General features: G+C 32.4%; 2 protein-coding genes across 2 annotated transcripts in view; one reads left to right on the forward strand and one right to left on the reverse strand.

Moving 5' to 3' along the window:
* Naam (Nicotinamide amidase) overlaps positions 1–14,320 on the reverse strand; it is a 67,409-nt gene extending 53,089 nt beyond the window's left edge. The window contains exon 1 of the mRNA XM_072534871.1: positions 14,174–14,320. Coding sequence (XP_072390972.1) covers positions 14,174–14,259 — 86 coding nt within the window. The 5' untranslated portion in view covers positions 14,260–14,320. The remainder of the gene's footprint in view (positions 1–14,173) is intronic.
* The window catches only part of LOC140443550 (coiled-coil domain-containing protein AGAP005037), a 1,206,743-nt gene that overhangs the window by 917,760 nt on the left and 267,297 nt on the right, over positions 1–21,686 (forward strand). The gene's annotated exons all lie outside the window — the stretch shown is intronic.

Consider the following 21,686-nt stretch of genomic DNA (forward strand, 5'->3'; position numbering starts at 1 on the left):
CAGAAAAGAATGCGGAAATTATAGAGGCATTAGCGTAACTAGCTCGCTGGGAAGGTTATGTGGTCGTATATTGAAAAGAAGAATAGAAGAGGAGTATAAAGAAATTGAAGAACAAAGCGGCTTCAGAGCAGGAAGATCGTGCGTGGACAACACATTTACCCTTCAACAAGTAATTGAAAAACGAACAGCTCGAAACCTCCCTACGCATCTGGTATTTATAGATCTGGAGAAGGCTTATGATACAGTTCCTTTAAAACTCTTATTTAGTGTCTTGACGAAAACGGACCTTCGTAAAACATATCTAAAAGCAATACTGAACATCTATAAATGTCCTCAAAGCACTGTAAAAACAGGAAATACTTTCTCAAGGGTATTTACAGTAACGAAAGGCTTGAGACAAGGATGTTGTCTTTCCCCCACCCTATTCAAAATATATATCCAAGAAGCACTGCACCAGTGGAGACAAAAATGTGCGGGAATGGGGTTGAAGCTTAACAACCATTATCTGACAACGCTGTTCTTTGCAGATGATCAAGTACTAATTGCAAGCTGTGAAGAAGATGCAGATTATATGCTTAGAAAGCTCAAAGATGAATACGAAAAATGGGGGATGAGTATGAATATGTCTAAAACAGAATATATGCGAATAGGCAGTGAAGACGAAGACCCAGATTTGGAAATTAGACAAATGAAAAGGTGCTACGAATACAAATATTTGGGAAGTATTATCTGCAGTAAAGGAACAACGGAACGAGATATAGACTATAGAGTGCAACAAGGCAGGAAGAGTGTTCAAATTCTGAATTCGATACTTTGGTCCAACAAAGCTACTATGAAAACTAAAATGACTATCTACAAAGTAATTGTAGAGCCCATTCTTACATATGGAGCAGAATGTTGGCAAATGACAGTAAAAGGAAAGAAAAAGGTTGACACGGTTGAAATGGACTACCTAAGAAGAGCCTGCCGTATATCAAGAGTAGAACGTATACCTAATTCTGAAATTAGAAGAAAAACAGATAGGGTACATACAACTTCTGAAAGAATAGAAACTAGACAGTTAATATGGTATGGACACGTACAGAGGATGGACGACAACAGATGGCCAAAAAGAGCTATGGAATACAATCCAAGTAATAGAAGGAAACGAGGAAGACCAGCCAAGTCTTGGATACAAGGTGTTATGGAAACCATGAAAGACAGAGCCATTGATGAAGACACCTGGAGAGATAGAAAAAGATGGCGATCGAAATGCGGGAAGCGGCAGAAGCTGTAGGATCCCCGCATATATATATATATATATATATATATATATATATATATATATATATATATATATATATATATATATATGTCCTCTCATCAGGTGACTTAAATATTCGAGTTTTCTTCGTTTAATCGTTGACAAAATTTCTGACTCTTTTCCTATCCTTCGCATTGCTTCAAAGTTTGTAACTCTTTCAATCCAACTTATCTTCAGCATGGGTATGACTTACTGTTAATTTTAGTAAATTTGGTTAAGATGACGAATAATTCATCAACTTAAAAGCAATAATATTGTTAGCACTAACACAATATCTAATAAAAAGGATGAGGATAAGGATGGATAAAAAGAGAAACGAGTGGATAAGAGAAAAAACAAAATTGCAGGATATTATTATATTGCAGGACACAATATAAGACAAAAAGAAGACCGATGGAACAAAATTCTTATAAGTTGGAGACCGTGGGAATATAAACGAAGCAGAGGAAGGCCCCAAATGAGATGTGCAGATGATATCAAGAAGCACGTGGGCTCTAGGTGGATGACTATAGCAACAGACAGAGAAGAATGAAAAAGAATTGGGGAGGCCTATGTCCAAAGATGGACCGAAGAAGGCTAATTAGATAGAACACAATATCAGTAAAAACACTTGTATCATACTTAAGCATGGCGGCTTATGTATTGTAGTCAAAGGCGAGAAACATTGGAAACATATATGTTCGGTCCTGACTGAAGGCAGCATTGCCAGAGTTGTACCTTGGGAAAATATCGAGAATTCGGCATCTTATCCGATTCGTCATCTTACCCCTCTACCCCTATTATAAAAGCGCTTGATTTTAAACAAAGTTTTCTTCTTCTTCTTGTGCCACTCCTATCGGAGATTGGAAATCATCAAGGCTATCCTGACCTTGTTTACAGCTGACCTAAAGAGTTCATTAGTGGTACAGCCAAACCACTCTCTCAAATTACGCAACCATGACATTCTTCTACGGCCTGGATTCCGTTTTCCTTCTATTTTTCCTTGCATTATATTTTGAAGTAATGCGTATTTACGTCCTCTCATCAAATGACCCAAATATTCGAGTTTTCTTCGTTTGATCGTTGACAAAATTTCTGACTCTTTTCCTATCCTTCGCATTACTTCAAAGTTTGTAACTCTTTCAATCCAACTTATCTTCAGCATGGGTATGACTTACTGTTAATTTTAGTAAATTTGGTTAAGATGACGAATAATTCATCAACTTAAAAGCAATAATATTGTTAGCACTAACACAATATCTAATAAAAAGGATGAGGATAACGATGGATAAAAAGAGAAACGAGTGGATAAGAGAAAAGTAAGAGAACTCTTTCAAACGAACTTATCTTCAGCATTCGACGGTAGCACCACATCTCGATACTTTCAATATTTCTTATATTGTTTTGCTTGAGAGTCCAGGCCTCTACACCGTATAATAGCGTGTTAAATACGTAGCCCCTTAACATTCTTAATCGGAGAGGGATGCTCATATCTCTGTTGCAGAAGAATTTCCTCATCTTTATGAAAGTCGCCCTGGCAATTTCGATACGTCTTTTTATTTCATTGTTTTTGGTCTCCAGTTTCGTTTATTGAAGTACCCAAGTATTTGTAACTTGATACTTTTTCAATTTGAATGCCGTTTATACTAATATGTGCTGGTTGTGTCATGTTCTTACTGAAGACCATATACTTGGTTTTTTTGATATTGATACTTATGCCATAATTGTTGCAGGCAATATTTATATTTGTAAGTAATCGTTGTAATTCTTCTACTGTTCTCGCGACTAGTACAGTGTCGTCTGCGTATCGAATATTATTTACAACCTCTCCATTGATTACGATTCCTTCGTTTACTTGCAAAAGGGTTTCCTGGCAGATGCTTTCACTATAAACATTAAATAGCAGCGGTGACAAAATGCATCCCTGTCGTACTTCCTTACGTATTTCTATTGCTTGTGATATCTCATTTTCTATTTTGATGTTAGCTTTCTGATTACAATATAGATTGAGAATTATTACAATTAAACAAAGTCTACGGATATATAAAATCAAAATGTTATATAACCAATTTTGAGCGTAAGTCATTTTTCTCCACTTATCTTATTGTATATTATTACTAGAGACTAGAAAATATCCACTAAAAAAATGTCTAAAATATGCAAGCAATATGCATTTTAAAACAGGCTGCATATGCACAAATATCCAATATGTATATATACAAATATGAATTTATAATTTTGGACATATGTACTTTTTTATAAAAATATATATACCTCCAAATATATCCTTTTGGTTTTCCACTCGTTAAAGGATTAGTGTTATTATTGTCATCTATGGAATAACCAAAGTTATTGGTTCTTAGTAACAAAACATCGGAGACGAACTCCAGGTAAAAATACTAATACAGCGATTTTGTTTCAATGCCTCCATTTTATTTTAAAAAATAATACAAACGTTAATAATAAATATTATTCCATGTCTAATTCTGTTTTACTGTCAGTGTCCTCATTTGGATTAATTACAATGGGTTATATAATATAATTTTGCATAGACAGATAGGGATTGTTCAACTTTTACAATATGTTGTTCTGATTTTTTCCAGCTTTCTACCGACATATTATTTATAACAATTTTAATTAACTTTATGAAAGTGACACTCAGGGTAGGAGAACTATTTTCCGTCCTTACCTTTACTTTGACTTGATGCCACATTTATGCTCAATAGGGTTAAATACACAATGGTACGGAGGAAGAGAAAACACGGTATGCCCCATTTGCTTTGCGAGGTTATCACGTACACATTGCTTGTTAATATTAAATATGTATAAGTATATAAAACTTCTAGTAGTTGTTCTTTGTTGTAACTAGTTTTAAAATAAATATAATTTTTTTAAGAAATACTCACGAATCTGAATACTTGATCTCTTTGGTGCTTTTTGTAGCTGACGACTGCAGTAGCTTGCGTTATTCATGACGATTACAGTATTTTCAGGAATATTTTTTAAAAAAGCATTTTAAAACCAATTTTCAAAAGTTCTGCACCGTTATCTTCATGATAGTCTAAGCTAGAGTCTTTGATATTATTCGCAGATAAGAACAAACAGTTTGAAACTCATCCGTCTTTACAACTGGCGTGAATTATTGTTATGCGTTTTCCTATATTTAAAGGTGCTTTCGTCTGGCAGTTTTTACTTGAATCGCCCAGCCTTTGCATACTGAATCATGAGTAACAAACAATGTTTTATCTAGATATACGATAGATTTGTTTTCTAACCTATACTTCCTAATTTCAGAGAAATACTCAGTTCTCCAAGTGCGCAGTCTATGTGACTACATTACTAGGGTACAGTGCTTCAAGAATTCGCACTTAAGGCTTAATCAAGTGTAAAATCCAAACCAATTGAAAGTATATTTATTTTTATTTAAGCCTGTTTATACATAAACATACAACAACAAAATTAATTATAATTTTAAACTAAACATTATTACTTTAATAAAAAGTGAAACTAAAAAAAAAGTGATTTTGCGCACTATTATAAACCAGCTTTTTAAAAGTACGCATTTACGATTGTAAGATTATAAGATTGTAATTTTACGAACATAGGTCACATTTCAAAGATCCAAAACCTGCGTAGGCCCTGCACTCTTCATACCACCATTCAGCACATGATATGCACTTAATCCAGTCTTCTGTGATAGGTTCTTTAAATGTTTCGTTGCACCCTGGATAACTCCAAATTTTCTTATGAGGTGTTGTTTTTGGCTTTGTGAAAACAGCTTTTTCATTTTTTTGTATCTTCTCTGCCGGTCTGAGGTTTACATCTGATTTCCTTTTTAAACTCCCTCCCAGAAGCGCTTGCGGTGCTGGTAGGTTATCGCCAATATCCAGTTTGAGTTTGTATTGCGGCTTTTTTTTCTCATTTTCTTCGACTAGTTGGTCCTTATATGAAGAGCTGGTGATAATTTCCGACTTTTTGCTTCTCCGGATTCTGGATCTAAACACAATTGATTTAGGTAACGGAGAAATGGTTATTAATTTAATATAACTTGATGATGTTCCAGGAGTGTTTGATAAATCAAATGTTTTTGTTTCTGGAGCTATATCACTTTTTTCTTCCAAAGTTATTGCAGATGTGTTGAAAACCAGATCTGTAAGCTTAGGGGTATTATTTTTGATCTGTAAAATCCTTCTCGTACAATCGGGTTCAGATTTTGGTATTTCGCTGATTATGGCATCTCTATCATTAACATAAATATTTTCCTTAGCAGTGGAATTCTCAAGAACAATAGTTGGGCTGTCAAGAACATTGGGAGAGTATTTTCAGAGGCTTATTTAGACATTTGATGTGGTTAAATATCGACTTCAGACGTAGAGTTTTTAGCGACTCCTAATTGTACGTTAACCGCTTCTAGTTCCGTAGTCACTGCAGCTGTAGCAGGTTCTTCTCGTTCTGTGAGAAAAGTAGCCATGAAGTCAGCGTCAGTAAATATGTCATTATTAAAGGGACATATCCCCGTCACTTTAAAACCTTCAATTGCATTCGTTATAGTAGCAGCTTTAAAGTATGCAGCAGCAAATATTGAATTAATTTGGTAAACCGTAATTACCCGCCCTGGATGGTTCGTCAGCCATCTTTAACATTCGTTGGAATAAAACTTTTTTAGCGGGCTAAAAAACATCTGTCAAGTGGCTGCATATGGTGGCTACAATGAAAAGGAAGTGTTAATGCGATAATGTTATATTGTCGAAAAAAATCAATTGCTGCAATGGAACAATAGAAAGTGTAATTATCAATTATTAATAGGACTTGTTGTTCCTTTATCGGCTTAGCGTGATCTCTAAAATGTGTAGCATAATCAACAAACAGGTCCTGATTGATGAAACTACTGTCAGATACCATTCCAACTGATGATGGTGGAGCTCCATCCAAAAGTTCTGTCTTCATTCTTTTACGTGGATATATAAATGCGGGGGGAATATATTGTCCATAGCTAAAGTTGTTCTTTTTAGCCTTTTTCTTAACGTACTTTCCGCTATTCCTATAGATTTTGTCACGCTTCTCTTACTTTCTCCATTTTCAACCCTTTTTCTTGCTGCCTCCATAACCACTGGTGAGCATAAACCACGCTGAGAAGTTCGTTTTCTGCGAGACATACTTAAACGAAAGAAAAATACGGTTAATCCGTTATAAAAAAAAACCTGGTTTATAAGAGTGCGCGCGTACTCTTACAATATTAATGACTGCGCACTCTTAGAAAACGAGCATGTTTTAATAAATGCTAGTGCTGCCTCCATCTTGGTGCAAAATTGTAAACAACGGTATGATACATACGATTATTCAAAGTTTATTGCAAGGTAGGTAAAATATGACCACGAAATTCTTACAAACTACAGTAAACTTACAGTTGTGTACAATATCAAAAATTTCAAAATATAATAAGAAAATAGATAAAACTAATTAAAGTTACCTAATAACGTTACTATCGGTGTTTATTTTCCTAAACTGCTCAAGACACATACAAACACTTCGCTTAATCGGTACGAAAATCGGAGTGCGTCATCGCACAAACCTATATTTGTTTGTTCTTTCTGTAACTTTAATTTAACTTTATCTTAAGTATGAGCTTTTGATTTTCATAAAGGGAATATATTGTTCTTCTAATAATATCTTGTTGAGTACTGTTCAAATGATGAGACTGAAAATCACTACGTTTTTTCGTCCTGCCAATGGTTCTTTGTTTACAATATCCTTTATCGACCTTTATCGATTACAGTATCATACACATTTTTAACTATTTTTTTTGCGTCTAATGACAAATGCTTTCGATTATATTTCTACGGACGAAACATCTTTGTTACGAACAAACTTCACTAATATACTACTAAACACACAGTAACAAGTATTACAGATTCTTAATGACCGATACTCTCCATTAAGGCTGTTTTATCGGTGCACCAAAGCCTAGGGACAGTGTTTTCTCTGTTATTTACTGACAAAATGTCTCGAAATTTGGACACGTTATTCGAAATTATGTTGCCTTTAAACTGATGGTTTTACTTTTTTTATTTTTTTGAAACTTCTGTTGAAAAATTGGAATATACTGTTTAACGTTCTATTATAACCAAACTTTTTACGCCCATCACTCGAAAGAGTTTTTTTTTCTGTAATCGTTGATTTTTGTTTCACCTTTCTGTGTCCAGTAATAGTCGAGAAAAGCGTGTTCCAATTTTAAAGAAAATTGCTAAAAAATACTGAAATCTAATAGTGAAACGTGTTACTCATCATTGGGCTTAGTTTCATCGTTATCGCTTTCGTGACGTCAAATCTCATGAACGTACGGTCAGTTAGTTCGTGTTAAAACTAATTTGAATGGAGAATAATGTATTTGTTGTCATTAAACTACCCGTCGGCCGGCGGCACTGAGTAAAGATGGTCTCGCGTAAGCAGTGTAGAAAAGTAAGTGATACGCCCATTTCAAATCGCAGTGTACTTGAACTGCTAAAACAGCCTTAATTTTAATTTGTCAACATTAGCCGTACCAGATTCAACGCTGAGTGGTCAGGTAGAAACTTAAAACGTGTTAAAATCTATTAATAATGACAATAATACACCTAATCCTGTAACTACGGGAAAACCAAGATGATATATTTTGAGACAAGCTGTATACAAAAAACATTACACATTTTGAAACCACTAATTTTTTATGTAGTTATTATCATTTATGATTAGTTGATGTATCCGCCTTTATGGAATCTTATATAGTATTTGTTTATCATTGTACTATCATAAAACGTATCTTTGCAATAAATTCTTATAGGACTCTGATATTACCGCTCGATGAACACCTGGATTGTAAAACAATCAGCATGCAAAATACCGGTATTCATTGCCAAGAGTATTAGTGCAGGTACAAAGGGTTACGTAACCGTGTCGTAAAGAATCGTTTTACAGATAAATGATATTTTAACCGTAGTTCCTAATCGTACAAAAAAAACTATAATGATATGTTATATCATAGATAAAACTAATCAATGTTCTGTTACAATTGGTAAAATTGCGTTTTAAAGTTAAACACAATTGCATCCATGAAATTATAACAATAGGTAATAAAAGAAACTAATTAAAAAGTTTATAAAAAACAATAATTTACAAGAAACAAAAATACTAAAATATTATGGAATTTAAAAATTTTAACATCAAATATTCCCTTTACAATGATAACGCGTATAGGCAAGCTGATTGAGATCACAATATTGCATTGCATAGTTTTGTTTACGGTGCTCAAATGCAGTAGTTAAGTTTGAGTGTACGAAATGTGAACAACATAATTAACCTTAGTAGGACCAGGACCCAAACTTATTCTTAGTAGTTAGCATTATGACAAATATCATGACTTCATGAGCTGATCTTTCCGATATTCCTACACTTTTCTCTGTGATCTATCATTCTTGCATATTCTGAGATCGGGACATCTCTTCATCATCATCAATGGTATTACAACTCTTCATGAGTCTTTGCCACATTAATATTGTCATCCATATTTGTTGGTTCTGTCACTATTTCTCATTGTATCCCTCTCATTTTATCCAGATCCTCTCTAACTGCATCTTTACACTTTTTTCTAGGTCGTTCTACAGACCTTCTCTAATCTGGTCTTTCCCAAAACACATTGTCGGTTGCCAAGACCAAGGTTGTCATTATTGCGTATCACATTATGTCCTGCTTATATTCATCTTGCCCTTGTCTAGTCTATTGGGTATTATATATCTCACCAGATTTTTATTTCCGAAGATGAGACTGGAACTCGTTAGCTCTGCGCTTCCAGTTGTTTGTCACGCTATTTGCGCAAGGATCAAATATTACTCGAAGGATTTAACATTCCCACAATAGCGATTTATGTATTTCTTTTTTGTTAACGTCCATTTTTTCGTCTATACACGACTTCTGGCCGTATTATGATTTTGTATATTAGGATTTTTGCACCTCGTGAGAGAAACTTTAACCTTATTAGATGTAGCATTGCAAAGAAAGATTTGTTTCCCCTCAGTACTCGCGTTTTAACTCGTCGTTCTACTTTGTTATTTATAGATATTTATATTGTTTATCTACCTCGAAGTTATAATTATCGTTTATAGTAATATTATGCCTTATTCGCAGTCGTTTTGGTTTTGAAACAACCATGTATTTTGTTTTGTCTTCATTTACTTTCTTCTTTAAATCTTCTACATAACGTTGATTGTGCTCTACCTATAAAAAACGATCTTTGCTCCCCAAGTAATTATGCCTGTTTTATTATTATATATTCTAATGCCAGGTTAGACAACAATGGAGAAAGCCGATCTCCTTGTCTCACTTCAGAATTTACGCAGAAAGCATTTAATGCTTTTCCACCTATTCTGACTTCTGCAAAGGAGTTAATTACACACATTTGCGTTACTGCTGCTAGTTTTTTAGGTGTGCCTAGCTCGACGATTGCATTCCACAATCTTAAATGATTAATTGAATCATAAGTTTGAAATCTATAAAGATCTGATGTTCGTCCTGATTATTCTCTCAATACTTTTCAAGCATTTGTCTAATAGTAAATATTTGATCAATTGTCGATCTTTCAGGCCTGAAGCTACATGGTAGTCACCAAATAGTTCTTTATACGCAGCCAATATTTTATACGCAGTAGGTATTGGTTAGTAAAATTCCTCTATAGTTCATACATGAGTTCTTTTCTTCTTTTCGTATGTATTGGTACAATAATACTGCCATACTAATCTTTCGACATTATTTTTTTTGTCAGATTGTTGTAATATCTCTTACCTAGACAAAATAATAGTTTTGCTCAAAAGAAAGCCTATTTAAGTGATCACTCGCCATGAGCGCAGAAAATGCGTGTATGTACCTACCAAAGGGAAGTAATTGTAAAATAATATTGAGATAAATGGTTGTCTAAGCCAGCGGTTCTCAACCTTTTTTACTCAGCGACGCACTAACGTACTCCTTACAGATTCGCGACACCCTTATATGTATAAATTTTTGCTAGTGGTAGGTAAGTACAGATGAATATATTAAACATATTATTTTATTTCGTAAGAACATAACAAGCAAAAAACAAAACAGAAAGAATACATAAAATTAGTGTGAAATTTGACCCTGATGACTTTTGCAAAGTATATCTATCCGAAGACGAATTGTAGACAGACACACTCTCATCTCGCTGTCCACATCAAGTAGTCGAGACCGGTAGCTAGATTTTATATTTTTCATAGTAGAAAATGCAGATTCACATAAGTACAATGTCGAAAACGGCAGTAAAAGGGATACTGCTTTCTTTGCTAATTCTGGATATTCATTCTTAACTGAATCCAAAAAACATCTGGAGCTACTTCTCTAAATTTGGATTTTAAAACTGTGTCATAATACACTTCAATAAGTTGTTCCTGTTCAGAAATAGGTTATTTCTGCCTTACTTACGTTGTTCTCGTCAAATGCAATCAACCATTCTCAGTTAGCACTCAAGACAGAGGGAAAGTATTTAGTTATCCCTTCTTGCAACTTACATAAGTGCTCTTTCATGCTCTCCTTTAGTAGAGTCTGTTCTTCAGATTTCAAATTAATGAAAGTTATAGAGGTTTTGGGAAAAGCAGTCAAATCTTTTTTTTTCTATAACCGAGTTCCAGAATGTAAGTTTTTTGGAGAACGCACTTATTTTATCAGTTGATGATATTATGGTTTCCTTTCGTCCTTGCATAGTTGCATTCAAAGAATTTAGCTTATTAAAAATGTCAGAAAGGTAAGCCAACTTAGCACACCAAAGAAGGTTTTTAAGATTTTTACAAAACCCCCTTTAGCCATCTTCTGTTTTAAAAAATTCGAGTCGTTCGTCTTTAAATTCTAAAACTCTGTTTAGTATTTTTTTTTTCGAAAGCCAACGAATTTCACTATAAAATAACAAGACTTTATGATCTGCGCCCATGTCTTTAAAAAGCTTCTCAAACACCCTTGATTTCATCTTACGAGTTTTGATATAGTTGATCATAGAAACAACAGTATGAATAACTTCACCCAGTTGGCTTTCATCCGTAGTTTTTACTACCAGAGCTTCTCGATGTAAAAAGCAATGAGTAATAATATCAACTGGTTTTTCTTTAGTGCGAAACTTAAAAATCCTTTGACATTTCCCGTCATTGCAGCAGCCCTATCTGTACATATCGCAATACAATCCGTCCATTTAAGTCCGTGATCCTGAAAGAAGGTGTCAACAGTAGAAAATATATCAGTTCCAGTGGTTGTTGTTTCCAATTCACGACAGAATAGGAACTGTTCAATAATTTCCGGTCAGTACACAAATCTTACAAAAGATATCAATTGGGCCTTTCCCGAAATGTCCGTGCTTTCGTCCAGTTGTAAAGCAAATTGTGTATTTGCCAATACCTCCCTAACATTACTTTGAATATCGATTGACATATCTAATATACGTCGATGGACTGTGTCATTTGATAAAGGTACCTTTGATATTTGTTCAACAGCTTCCGGGCCTAACATTGTAGCAACTAATTCTTTACATGCCGGTAAAATAAGCTCTTCACCAACAGTATGGGCTTTCTGTTTTTTGGCAATCAAGTCAGAAACTTTATATGATGATAAATGTGCTTTATCTGGGAGTTTTATTCATTTTTTCATTATAACTGAGGATGATTGAATGGAACAACGTAGAAATTGAAAATACTCGCGCGGTTTTTGGGAAACGCTTTGATGATTTTGTTCCAAATGCAAAGCATAAAGCAAAAACTGGTTAATCGGATCGCGTCGGCGTACGTCACGTGTTGCTCCGTCTTAAAGTTAAGAAACAAGATCTCTAGCTTTGCGCAACTATTCATAACGCAAGTTATGTCGGTTAAATTTTAAAAACAGAGAGGAAACAATTACGGATTGGCACTTTATTGATTGGTATAACGTGGTATATACCTAATAGTTAAAAAAAAGGTTGAATGCATGATTGGTATATTATAAAAATATAAATAAAAATATCGTATTCATAAATCTCTCGACACACCTGATAGATTCTTCCGGCACACCAGTGTGTCGCGACACGGTGGTTGAGAACCGCTGGTCTAAGCAGACGATTTTTTTACAACAGTTTACAGAAATATACCCATACCTTTTTTACCGTCCTTAAAACGTTGGAATATCCTATTACAGTTTATATCAAATTTAACTCGAAAAAAACCATCCGATACGCACTGGGGAAGTGGGGAAGTACAGTCAATGCTACTCGGTCTTTACGATTTCACTTATGAGATATTTATGATGTTCCTTTAGAAATTTCAAATAATGATAACTTTAATAATGAAATTAAACATGAAACAACAATTTTATACATTGAGATTAGATTTTAAAAGATTTTAAATTTATTTGCAGTATAATAATTTAGTACGATTTATTCAATAGAATTATTGAAGTTAGTAAAGCTATTCGCGAGAAAAATATAAATATTTTCTTGTTGTGAAATTTATCGAGAATTTAAAAACTTATATTTCGGAATGTAGACATAATATAACAACATTTTGGACGTTGCAAAACAATTAAGTAAAGTGTAGTTGTAGATGGAGAAACGAAATTAAAATCTATATTATAAGTTCGACAGCGAAAAAAGAATCGCCAATTTGATTATGGACAATCAGATGAACAACCAAAATCGGCGGAAAATAGATTTAATGTTTTTATAACCTTATAGATACTGCTTTATGCTCATTGAACGAACGTTTTAACTTGTTAGAATTTAGTTCTTCCAAATTTTGCAATAACATCAAGAATTTTATTAACGCCTCCAGTAATCGAAGCTAGTGGCAAACGCTCATTTTTAAAATTGAGATTAATTAAAACATAGTTAGGAAAAACTATGACACAGACGAGACTTGATAGTCTAGCATTAATTTTAATAGAAAATGGTACATGTAATAAATTAGACATTAATAATCTTACTGATAATTTTGTCGGCGGTTTCCTCAAAATTTTCGCAGAACCAATTAAACCAGATAGTGGTAAACTGGCATTCCTTAACCATTAAGTCTCTATATTGTCATTTTTGATATAAGTAAAAAAATCTAAATTTAATTCTTGCAATGAAATCAGACTTAAATACAGAATTAAACACGCAAGAATTCTTAAAGATCGCTGGAAATATACAGCGAACTCAGCAATATAAAAACGTTATTGTTCAATAAAAATTATATGGACTTGAAGTATCAGTGGTAAGTAATTTTCAGAAAGACTTCAAATAAAAAGGGATATAGGGGCTAAATAAACGAAACACATATTATCACTTTAAGCAAATTAAATTTAACATTAGGAAAGGAGTAAAAACGAGAAGATTTACTGAAGATATAAAAAGATGCAATTATTTACAAATTTTAAAATTCTTATATATATATATATATATATATATATATATATATATATATGTATATATATAAAATAATAATAATAATAAAACTAAAAACTAAATAAAACCCTTGTACTCATACTATGAATACTTATCACACCGAATACTTAAAAATTATCTTTTATTAATACTGTTTTTTTTTTATTTAATTTACCAATTAATACTAGAAAAATATTAGAGCTGTCATATTACCACAACAAATAATAAACACTTACAATTAAAAGAACCTTTAAAAAAATTGATTAGCGCCACCTATGTACACACGCTATTATCAATAGCGCAGAAAAGTTTAGTTTGATGACAACAAAAAACGGCAATTGTATATTGTATACACAACTAACACAAATTATATGAAAGCTCTCCAAACAAAAATGATTATCTGGTGTACCCTGAAGTGCAACAAACTGGCAAAATATTGTGTCTGTGTATTTAAACATTAGTATCATATTTACCAGTTCTTGTCAAAGGCGGTGAAGCACGCGTCCATACCGCACGTGGTGTTGGTGTTCACAAAATCAATGAAATTTGTGCTAGACATGACGCTGCAGCTGAGGTATAACTGGTGAAACTACGCGCCAAGCGCAAAGTATTTTATGTTTCAACTTGGTCAATATTGTAAGCAACGTTGCCAGAATCGCTTTAACGTCGCGTCGTCAAAGGGATAGGGATGAACGATAGATGCACGAGTTGTGGAGCTTTCGTTTATAGTCGAGATTTCTTTTGCCTACTCTACCGTTTTTTCTACTATGTTTCATTATTACTATTTATTTTATCTTTTTGATAGTACCGAATGTCTGTCCAGTGTAAATTTACAATGGAAAGGAAGTAAAATTTAACTGTTTTAACTTAATTTCGAATATTTAATATACATCTTTTTATATTGTTCTCAAGATATTTTCTTGTGGCATTTTAAAGTAATTACTATTGCCACAATTGAAGGTTAAAATAAGTTTATTGACGTTTTAATCTCCACTTCGAAAATCGTTCTCAAAATACAAACATTAATCAATTAAACAAATTTTGTTTTTTGTTACGTGGTGACAATTTAAGTGACAGTTTTAATAATTTAATTTTATCTGACTTATTTATATTGACCATTCAGACATATATTATACATTTTAAAGTAGACGACTTTAAAATGGTATTGCCAATATTGCTGAATTGAGTTCCTGGGACGACTTTATTGTAATTTAGTTCATTCGATTACACGAAATCAACTTTAACTCGAGAATATCCGTCAGAAAAAATTATAGCATGCAGTTCGTCTTTAAAAGGACAACCATATGCCATGATGACAGTAAAAATCTCCTGTTAGTGATTCCATAGTAAATTATGAGGAAAAAACAGAAAAAAACCTCATAATACTATCCCGACGTGTTAAGTATTTGTTGTTACATATAGTTTACTCCCAATAAACACCAAATTCTGATTTTATATGTTTGTTATTTAAAAAATACAAATGATGTATCCTCGATATATTACTGACTTACTAATAGTGATATTTTCTTTTTATTAATTTCCTTTTTTAATATGGGTTACCAGATCCTACTGCATTCAGCCGAGGAATTTGCAATACAATTGGTCTCGTTTAGCATAATTAGAGCCGCCTCTTTGATTTTTCTCTTTTTATCATCTGTTTGGTTGACCGTATCAAATAATTTTTCAAAGAGCATTTGATACGGTCAATAAAGGTGAAATGTTCCAAGCTCTAACACAATGTAGAATAGATCACCGATACATATCCCCTCATCAGATACATCTATCAGCATGCTACAGCCTGTGTAAGACTTAATGAAGATACTGGGACTTTTCTTATTGAAAGAGGCGCTCGCAAGGAGACAACATGTCTCCTAAATTATTTACAACTTTGCTAGAACACGCTTGTAAAACAATAGATTGGAACGAAAAGGGCATCAATGTAGATGAAAAATTTTTAAATAACCTTAAATTTGCAGATGATATCGTTCTTATTGCAGACAGCTTTGATCAGGCACAGATAATGCTCCAAGAACTCCATACTGCCACAAGAGTTGATCTTAAAATAATTTTTCAAAAACACAGTTTATGACAAATTTAGTCCACAACAAAAACATCTCAGTACAAGACAAAAATATTGGGCCAGTTGACTCCTATAAATACTTATGCCATGGGATCAGAATAAGTCGAGACAACCAAACAATCGAGGTGAAAAAAAGAATAAACCTTGTGTGGGCTGCATTTGGAAAGATGAAGGATTTTTTTAGGTCTAAGATTCCAATGTATCTAAAAAGAAAAGTACTTAATCAGTGTATTTTGCCAGTGATGACCTACGGCGCAGAAACCCTAATACTCACAAGAACAACAGTGAGTAAACTACAAGTTGCGGAAAGGGTAATGGAGAGAATAATATTAGGGATTTCTTTACGTGATAGAATACCCAATGCTACTATACGCAAAAGATCAGGAGTAGCAGACGTTATTGAAAGGATAACAATACTAAAGTGGAACTGGGCAGGTCATGTAGCAAGATCAGTTGATGACCGGTGGACAAAAAGGATTTTGGAATGAAGACCCCGAATACAAGCTAATAGAAATAGAGGTCGACCCCCAACGAGATGGACAGATGACATAAAAAGAGTGACTACAAATTGGATTCAGATGGCACAAAATCGAACTAAGTGGAAAAGCATGCGAAAGGCCTATGTTCAGCAGTGGACGTTAGAGGCTAGTTAATGATGATGATGACCATCTGTTTCTTTTAGGACTATATTTTAGTCATTCTATTGAACCCTATGTTCATTTTCCCATGCGTGTTTATATATTTGAGATCTATCAAATTCTTGACGTTTCACCTAAATAAAACTGATCGCATTCACAAGGTATTTTATAAATACTTTGTTCTTTCTTGTTCATTGTTAGGTTTAGTTTTGGATAAAATAGATCTTAATGTATTTGTTGTTTTGAATGTTGTTGAAATATTAAATTTATTTCCTATCTTTTAAAGTTTTTCTTATAATCATTTTATGTATGGTATTTTTATTTTCCTCGTATTATTCCTTGTGTATGCTGTAGGATCTCGTTCTAATTCGGTCGATTGTTGAAAATTCGTCATTTAAAAACGATAAAGGATAATATTTTTTAAATAAAATAGATGTTAACAAATTTTTTTCCTCGGAAGAACGAATTTTCGTTAGAACAAGCAATTTTGGCTCTATCGTATAAGGATTTAATGATTCCCTTTTTAATACTGATATTGTGGTTTGATTTGTAATGTAAATATTTGTTAGTGTGTGTTAGTTTTCTATACACCTGAGTCCCATATCCAGTATCGTTCTTTGAGATTAAACATCTAGGAAAGGTAGTGTGTTCCTTTTTCATAGAAATGTTATTGTCCCTTCTTTATCGTTTATATCATTCAGGAATGTATCCAACAACTCTGATTCATGAGGCCATATTGAATTTACATCTCTTTACGTATGCAAATGTTTAGTTGTAGCTATTATGTTAAAAAGTTAAGTTGGCTATTTACAAAAATAAATGACTGTTATAAGATATTTGAGTTGTGTTTTGATTAATATAACATATCAAAGGTTTTTTAAAAATAACTTTTGACGATGTATAATTATTTTCAACTTTAATTTACCCAAGTTTAAACAACTCCCTAAAAAATTAGCCAATTTCAAATTTATCACCTATCATAAAATCTGACCATGCCGTACTAGAAATCTGATGTTTAATTTTAAATCATGAACCAGTAAACCATAGTATCCATAGAAACAATAGAGCTTTGGTAGATTAATTGGCACGATATACTAACTCATGAACTATTGAGGAATTCTGGTGTTAATTTTTTTAATTATGTTTTCTTAATTATATTATATTAAAACGTCATAATTTGTTAGACAAGGTTTATTAAAACATCAGTTTTTTAAATTTAATGTTTATTATTTTTATATTGTCTCAATTAAAATTTAAAATTAGTTATTGTGACATGGTAAGGCATTATGACATTTAGAATTGCACAATACCTTAGACCTTTTACTTTTACATAATTTTTAGTAGCATTTTATCAAGCCTTGTTCCCCAAATTTTGAATCTTTTGCACTGATTTCTCTTAGAGACAGCTAAACGTCGGGCACATCTTCGAATTTATGAAAATTCTCTTTGCATTCTTTCATAAATAATAAAAAACGGGTGTGGTAGTCCAGTGGGACTGCCTGTAGAAGTTATACTTCTATACACGCGTTCGAAGTTACAAATTCATATGGGAGTCAATATGCACAATCATTACATATGTAATGCTATAGGTAAGAGACATCAGAAAGAGAAAAATAAATAGGTATACAGCTATATGGTGCATCGTTTGCTGTATATAAACATTTGACCTGTAATAGGAGTATAGTAAGTAAATGAAGGATTGAATCAATATTTTAGTGGAAATATATATGTTTATATATGTATATATAAACGGAGTTAAATGCAAAAAAAAATTTACACATAGTCTGCAGTAAAATTCATTGTTAATTTTGTTATTAAGATAAAAATTCAATACAATACACTGCCACATAGTTCAATATTATAATACAATACAAATTAAAATGCAATATTCATAAGTATTTAAAAATGACAACATACATAACTTACGCATACGTTTAATTTACCATGATAATAATATTAATAAAAAAATAATAATATTAATAAATATTAAATATGTTTACAAAAGGAATTTTTGTAAACATTTTTACAAAGAACAAAAGAGAAAGAACAAAGAGAACAAAAGGGATTTTTATTCTGGAGAGAGAAAGAGAGAAAAAATATATCTTCTGTGTCTCTCTTACATATATCTTACATATGTAATGATTTTGCCAATTCACTCAATATATATAAGAATACACACAAATTTCCAACGTCGAACGCGCGTATAGAAGTATAACTTCAAAAATGTTTGTGGAACATAAAAATAAAAACCAACAACTCGGATTATGTGTTAGGCTTTCACGGCCATCGTCTAACTTGTTAAACTGTTTGTTCGGGCTGTTAGGCCGTTGTCTTCTGAAATTAGTTCTCGACGTTTCGCCAACACTAGGGGTTGGCATCTTCTGGAGATTTTACAGCTTCGCTTGTAATTTTCATTTTATTTTAAAATTTAGCATTTTTACGTATATTACATATATTTAATAAGACTAACGTGGGGTTTTTAAATATTTTAAAAATAAAAAAGGAAATTCATATTGGGATTCGAACTCACATATACCAGCGTATAAAAGAAACACGTAAGAAATTTGCCAATTAGACATTACACTAACATATTTCAAAATTGACAGTTCTCGGTCATACAGTGATTTATTGTAATTATTATTTTGAAATACAAAAGCCTAAAATAATTATGAACATTTAATAAATAATAATGTTAATATATATATATATATATATATATATATATATATATATATATATATATATATATATATATATATTAAATGGCCAAATATATGGCCTAGGAGGACAAATTCGTTAAACTTCCCGTGCTCGAATCGGTATCAATAAAGTGTTATGATCATTTCGGCCTATCTCAGCCTCATCAGACACTTGGGCTGATACAAATTCAAACTCGGAAAGTCCAACGAATGTCTCCCAAAACTTCACTACAACAGTAGTTAGCTTACAAAGGCGCCACCTGCTTTGGCGGCCGTGAACGAAAACGATATGACAATATCGTTTTCTGTATCCTCTGCGCTATGCAAAATGTGTAAGAGATAAAATCTTTTAGCGAAAGCCGCTATCGCTTTATTAAAATAATTTTAATAAAGCGATAGCGGCTTTCGCTAAAAGATTTTATCTCTTATATATATATATATATATATATATATATATATATATATATATATATATATATATATATATATATATATATATATATATATATTATATATATATATATATATATAATATTATATACATATAATATTAAATATATATACAAAAGGAACATTTTTATTCCCGATAGAGAAAGAGAGAGAAAATATATCTTCTGTCTCTCTCTTACTCATATCTTACATATGTAATGATTTCACCGATTTACTCCCGTGCACATTTCCAACGTCGACCGCGCGTATAGAATTATAATTCAAAAATAAAAATAAAAAATAAAACACACCTTTTGGTCTACACTTATTTTTCTTTTTTTTACTGGAATAATTTCATTTTCTCCAATACATTTTATCATTTTATCAAATTCTACAACTAGAATATTTTGACATGCAGCTTTCACGAATCAGATTTTTACTATTCATTTTGTAATTTTAGGCTTTACATAAAATAATATATCATTCACAAAAAAGTCGTTACGTGGAGAAGATATCAAAACTTTGTCGTTTGTAATGTTAGTCACTAAAATGCTTACGATTTTATGTACTTTTTAAAACACACGTTTAAATAGATAACTTAAAGTAGATTCAAGCTTTTTTGGAACGTTTACTATTGTTCCAAGACAGGTAAACTGTTTTACTTGGTCCACTGGTGTATTTTTGATAAGCAGGTGGACGTCTCTAATTTTATTTGTGCTGATGACCATAAATTTAGTTTTTGATATGTTTATTTGTAGTCCAAACCTTTCACTTACTTCATTAACTTTGTTTATTAGTTGCTGTAAACTGTTTAAACTGTCTGTAAAAAAAAAACGGTGTCATCTGTATAGTGGATGTTGTATAGGCGTTCTCCATTTAAAATGATACCTTTCGCAATTTTTCAAGACTTCACTAAATATTTCCTCTGAATATAGGTTGAATAATATAGGTGAGAGTATACATCCTTGTCAAACGCCTTGCAGAATCTGGATCGCTTCCGTCGGTTTATCTCCAAGATTTGTTCTTATTGTGGCTGATTGGTAAGTTTTGTATTATACGCCGGTCTTTATTATCTATTTGGGCTTTTGTTAGAATATCCATCATTTTTCCATGTTGAACTATGTCAAATACTTTTTGGTAGTCCACAAAGCAGGTGTAGATATCGCAAGTCATATCTCTGTATCTTTGAAATAATACCTACGCCTTTCATGAATCCAAACTGTGTGTCTTGTATTTTCTCTTCGCATAGCTTGTATACTCTGCGTTGTTTAATTTTAAGAAAAAGTTTTAGTGTATGGCTCATGAGACTTATTAGCTTATATTCTCCGCACTTTTTCGCTCTCTGTTTCTTTGGTAACGTTATAAATTCTGAAACTAGCCAATGTTTTGGAATATTGCCTGTGTCATAGATATTATTGAAGATTTTAGATAGTATTCTTAAAGATTCATTATCAAGAAGTTAAAGAAATTCAGACTGTACTCCGTCTGGTCGTGGAGCTTTCACTTCTTTTAGTGATATTATGGCTGCTCTTATTTCTCCCACTAGTATAGGTGACCCTGTTTCCGTAGGTATTGGGGACTGGTTCTCCCTTTCATCAAAAAATAAATTTTTTATGTAAGTTTTTCAGGTATTATCAATACTCTCTTTGTCCACGATTACCTCTCCGTTGTCATTAACAAGTTTACTCACTCTTCTGTTTTTACATTTGCCTGTAATTTCTCTTACCTTTTTATATGACACACCTTGTATATTCGTGCAGATTTTAAAAAAAACTTGTTATATCTAATTCACACATACTACGTTTGGTAGAAAACATTTGTTAAAACGAAAAAAGAAATTTCGTTACAGTTAAAAAATAGGTAAATTAATTTACTAAGACCAATAAGAATAATAATTTAAAAAATCTCTTTAAATGATCGAAATGCTCTCTATTTACCCCCTGACAATGTACAAGCCTACTATTAAATTCGTGAGTCACTTTTTCCCCGCCTTCTCCACGTATTAGTTAACATCCATTAATAATTATTTGTTTAAAAATCTTGCAAACATGCTGATCGTTAATGTTAACACGTGTTTTTAGATAAACCCAGAAAAACATTATAAATTAAGAAGATTAAAGTCTGGAGAACCAGCGGGCCA

This window comes from Diabrotica undecimpunctata, chromosome 6 (assembly GCF_040954645.1).
Source record: "Diabrotica undecimpunctata isolate CICGRU chromosome 6, icDiaUnde3, whole genome shotgun sequence".
NCBI classification, from domain to species: Eukaryota; Metazoa; Arthropoda; class Insecta; order Coleoptera; family Chrysomelidae; genus Diabrotica; species Diabrotica undecimpunctata.